General features: G+C 39.9%; 1 protein-coding gene across 1 annotated transcript; it reads left to right on the top strand.

Moving 5' to 3' along the window:
- The first annotated feature begins 13 nt into the window (after positions 1-13).
- Positions 14-3,881, top strand: LOC146078440 (uncharacterized). Its single transcript, XM_083186107.1, has 7 exons — positions 14-498; positions 578-677; positions 877-1,002; positions 1,242-1,349; positions 1,539-1,757; positions 1,955-1,993; positions 2,211-3,881. Exons 1-7 carry the CDS (start codon positions 493-495, stop codon positions 3,263-3,265), a joined length of 1,653 nt encoding a protein of 550 aa, XP_083042233.1. The 5' UTR covers positions 14-492; the 3' UTR covers positions 3,266-3,881.
- Positions 3,882-4,399: the final 518 nt, after the last annotated feature.

Below are 4,399 nucleotides of genomic sequence, written 5' to 3'. Positions count from 1 at the left end.
ATGGCAATGCATGCGGGTGTTTGTAGTTGATAACCGGCCATTTGTATGTGTAGTTCTGTGATTAGTGTGTTGTATATAGCGATTTAAAATGTATTATTTAGCGTCATGGTGGGAGTGTTTAGTACGCTTTTAAACAACCTTAAAATATAGTTTGCTGCGGCATTCATTGTATTGTGATGTATTGTGTGTGTGCATGCTGGAATACTGGCGGCTTGTGATGTGCGGTCTGCTGACCACGCATGGATATGATGGGGTGCGGCAGTAGCTTTGTCGGATCACCTGTAATTAATTTTTATTGGCTGAACTATAGAATACAATGTCAGGAGGTATTCATAGATCAGGTCTTTGTGAGAGCGTTAATAGTTTTATGTGATTTTGTGCACGCAAATTTCGTTATGGAAACTTATCGTGTTATCTTTTATTATCAACAGTGTCATCTAGTGGTTGTTGCAGAAAACACCTTTGAACTTAAGCTATCAACAAAACGCCAACATGCAGGTGTGTATATGATATTTACAATAGTTTAACAATAGCTTATTGTATTGTTATTTCAACTTATTATTATTATTTATTACAGAGAAAGGAATACAAAACCATTAATGCAAATAAAATAAGTCTCAGAGACTTTCAAGATTTACCCAGCTTTCAACAGCCGTCAAATGAGCAGACAAATACGTGTAAGTTTACAGATCAAAGACACATTGTTGTTGGTGGTTATAAATGTTACTCTGTTGGTGTTAATTATCAAGCGCCCTATTGGTATTAATGTTACACGTGTTGATTGTATTTTTCGTTCTACAAAATTGTTGTGTTAATTTTTATTTTATTTTTTATGTATATATTATTTTTTATTAAATTGTTAATCCCATAAATCAGTTTCAGATGTCACAAATGACGCATCTGAAGTTGGATCATATGGTTCGGATTTCACAGTCGGGCCGGATCTGACGACATTCGAAAACCCATACACAGCATACTCTGATTTGTCCGAATCACAAAAATGTAGGTGATCATAAGCCGTCAAAAAAAAAAAAAATGTGATGTATGTTAAAAAAAATGTGATATATTATTATTTCCAAAAATATGTCTCTCTCTCTCTCTCTCTCTCTCTCTCTCTCTCTCTCTCACGCTATCTCGCGCGAACTCTCACGTTCTCACTCATATATATATATATATATATATCCTGTTATATTCATTTTTATACAGCCAGTGATATTAATGTGTTATTTGTTCTCTGTTAGTATCGCCGATTATGTCGAAATCTGATGCAGAACACATAATGGATGATCTCTGGAATTTACCATCGGCAAAACACTATAAACAGCTATACCAGACCCCGGCTATACAAGGTGAATTTTGACGATTGGCTGGTGATGTTTTTATAATGTGTTTTTGTGTTAAATGTTACATATCGTCGCAAAATCATGAATAGTGTCCACAGGAGTTGTTGTTATCATGACTTAAATGACGTTTTTTTTTTTTTTTTTTCTTTCTCAAGTCGGCGAATGTGTCGTTAATTGATAATATATGTATTACAGATGACATAGCTAGCCGGTATGAACCTACGGTACCTAGGGCCGATACGTGTGAAGCGGGACCATCCGGATACAGAGAACCGACATCGAGTGTTGGATCAAACGCCAAACAACCCAACAACACATTGGCTAAAGAAGCAAAAAGAACACAGATCAGCGATCAAGCTTTCTGGTCATTGTTTAAAGGAACCATGCCGGCGCAAACCTTTGACAAATACCCGTGTATGTTTATTTATTTGGTTTCTTATATAGCACAACATTTACCACTGTTCTTTACAAATGGAAACCACAGGTATTAAACAGACTGTGTAGATGAAAACCGACAAGGAAGGTGGGGGTTGGGAGGTCTGAAGTTGTTATAAAGCGACTGTCTTTGTGGCCGCGTATGTGTAACTAAAACGATGTGATTTTTATTACAGTAGGAACCACGCCGATGGAAAGATCTGGCAAATATTCAGGTGTGTGATGTAATGTTTATTTATTTAGTTTCTTATATAGGACCGCGTTCATCATTGTTCTTTACAAATGGAAACCACAGGTGTTAAACAGACTGTGTAGATGCAAACCGACATGGATGGGGTGGGTGTTTTGGGAGGTGGGTCTGAAGGTGTTATAAAGCGGTTGTCTTAGTGTCCGCGAATGTGTAACTAAAACGTTGTTATTTTTTATTTACAGCGGATCCGCGACGATTCGCAAAAATGATAGCAGCGGCCGGGGTTGCTCAACCACTCAATGCTGAAATGGATGGGGGTGAATCAGCTAAAACGGTGATCGACCCACAACTTCAAGAAGATGTATCAAGGGCCGAGATCATGGCCACCGAGCGCGATGATTTCAAGCCAAGCAAGCGGAGAATTACAAAAAGTCGAGTCGGTCAAGAAAACAAGGCCGATTTATCAGACCTTAAAAGAAGATTGAAATATTCGGAAGGTAGACCCGTGAGAAAAAGAATTGCATTACAAACAGTGCCAACCGTGAGTAATGTGGATTACCCGCACGCATTTACAACACCTGCAACACCTACCGAATCCGACATTGACATTGCCGGTAATACAAAGACTGTGAAGACTCGTAAAACTTTACGACTGTCAAGAGAGAGATACACGCCGCTGACGGATGATGATGTCATCGTAATTTCAGACACGCAGGAACATCATACTACAGAAACGCAAAGCGTGGTCAGTAACACGCCTGCAGATACATTATCCGCTAATGATGAGGACTTAAATGGTCAAACATTTTTTATCACCCCTAGTGAAGAGTCAGTCTCAGATACACCACAGAATGATGATGAGGTTGTAACATCTGTAGCCGGAATCCCTGATAAAGTAATGGGTGATGATTACACAAAACTGCCCAGTGTTTTTACCACGGTCGGCGAGGCAACCGCATCGGGCGGTGTGGATGCCCCGCCGACCGTGGTATCGACAGACATAGTTGATGGGGGTCAGAATGTGGAACAATTAGGACAAGATGCGGAAATACAATACTACGCGGTCATGGGGAGGATGCGTGAGCATATAGGGTACATGCGTAGAAATGTCAATACCATGTTGAACCGTATAAAAGATGAGCTTTATGGTTCAAAAAAGAAGCCAGAGATCATTAAAGAACTTGTAGAAATGTACATGAATGTAACATCAAACCATATAGCAGAGACCGTGAGGACTAGGGATTTTATTAAAGCGAACATGTATCATTTTGCAGAGATAATTGAAACGGATCCGTGACTAGGCATGGTGGGTTATGGATTGAAACGTAATTTACATGTGTGTAAAAAAGTCCCAAGAATTAAAGCAAATGTACCGTGCAAAATCTCACACTTATTTCGCCGTTCAAAAATAAAACAGGCTTTAAAATGCATATACAGGCTGAGAAAGCGTAAACAACACAGGGGGCGATGCACAACCCCAACCCCAGGTGCACAGGCTGACAAATCACCGGACCAACCATTACCGGGTGACGCTGCGTCACCTGACAATGTTGAACACCCCGCAACGCCCATGCATAATGACATAGATGGGGGTGCGCCACCCGGTAATGGTGAAGGTCGGCGAGATGTGTACTTAGAAGCTGTTAACAGGTATGAGCGACACCATCCTAATTTCAGAGCTATTGAGTATCATAATCATTTTCAATTTGTTAATTTGGAAAGAGTTACATCATTTGCAGAGGGTGTTGAAGCCGTACACAACGCTATACAGGTTATGATTGATGAATTCATGGTTGGTGTTGACCCTAATGATCGTGTACAGTTAAGATTGGAGGGGGGTGGTTTACACAACGCCATCTACTCACACCGAAAGCCGCAAGAATCATTAGACGCTGTCAGTTTCTTGAATCAAATTACAAACACTCTTCAAAGTAACGCTGAATTCTTATTAGGCACGGGTTTAAGGTTTGTGATCACTGTTTTTAGAAATAGAGTGGGTGGGGCCCTAACTGGTCGCGGCCTTAGACGCATTCCATACAGCTTAATTATAGAAAGGCGCAGAAGACACCTGTACGATTTCAACAATACGCACAATTATTTGTGCTTTGCGGCATCGATCTGCAAACTTCTGGATAAAGGTAATGCCACAGACGCTGAAATACACGATCGGGCGCTTCAAATTCATAAGGATTTGAACCTACCGATCGATAAAGCAGTCAGCTTTACCGACGTTGTTGTTTTTGAAAAACACTTAAAAACAAAAATTACAATATTATATCATAATAATCGTTCTTGGCATTACTATTCTTCAGATACGCGCTACGGTGATACCCTGTATGTATTATATCACGATTCACACTATTATGGACTGATTAATATCTGCGCATTTCTCGGATCGAGATTTTTCTGTTCCTTATGTAATCGATCTTAT

Source organism: Crinia signifera, chromosome 1 (genome assembly GCF_055691185.1).
Source record: "Crinia signifera chromosome 1, ASM5569118v1, whole genome shotgun sequence".
NCBI lineage: Eukaryota > Metazoa > Chordata > Amphibia > Anura > Myobatrachidae > Crinia > Crinia signifera.
The sequence above is the reverse complement of the archived record's forward strand: the minus strand, read 5'-3'. Positions and strand labels throughout refer to the sequence as shown.

What these genes read in the sequence shown, in the direction of transcription:
- LOC146078440 (XM_083186107.1), top strand. An exon ending in TTTGTCCGAATCACAAAAAT is followed by an intron (nt 1,003 to 1,241) that starts GTAGGTGATCAT and finishes GTTCTCTGTTAG; the next exon opens with TATCGCCGATTATGTCGAAA. An exon ending in AAGATCTGGCAAATATTCAG is followed by an intron (nt 1,994 to 2,210) that starts GTGTGTGATGTA and finishes TTTTATTTACAG; the next exon opens with CGGATCCGCGACGATTCGCA.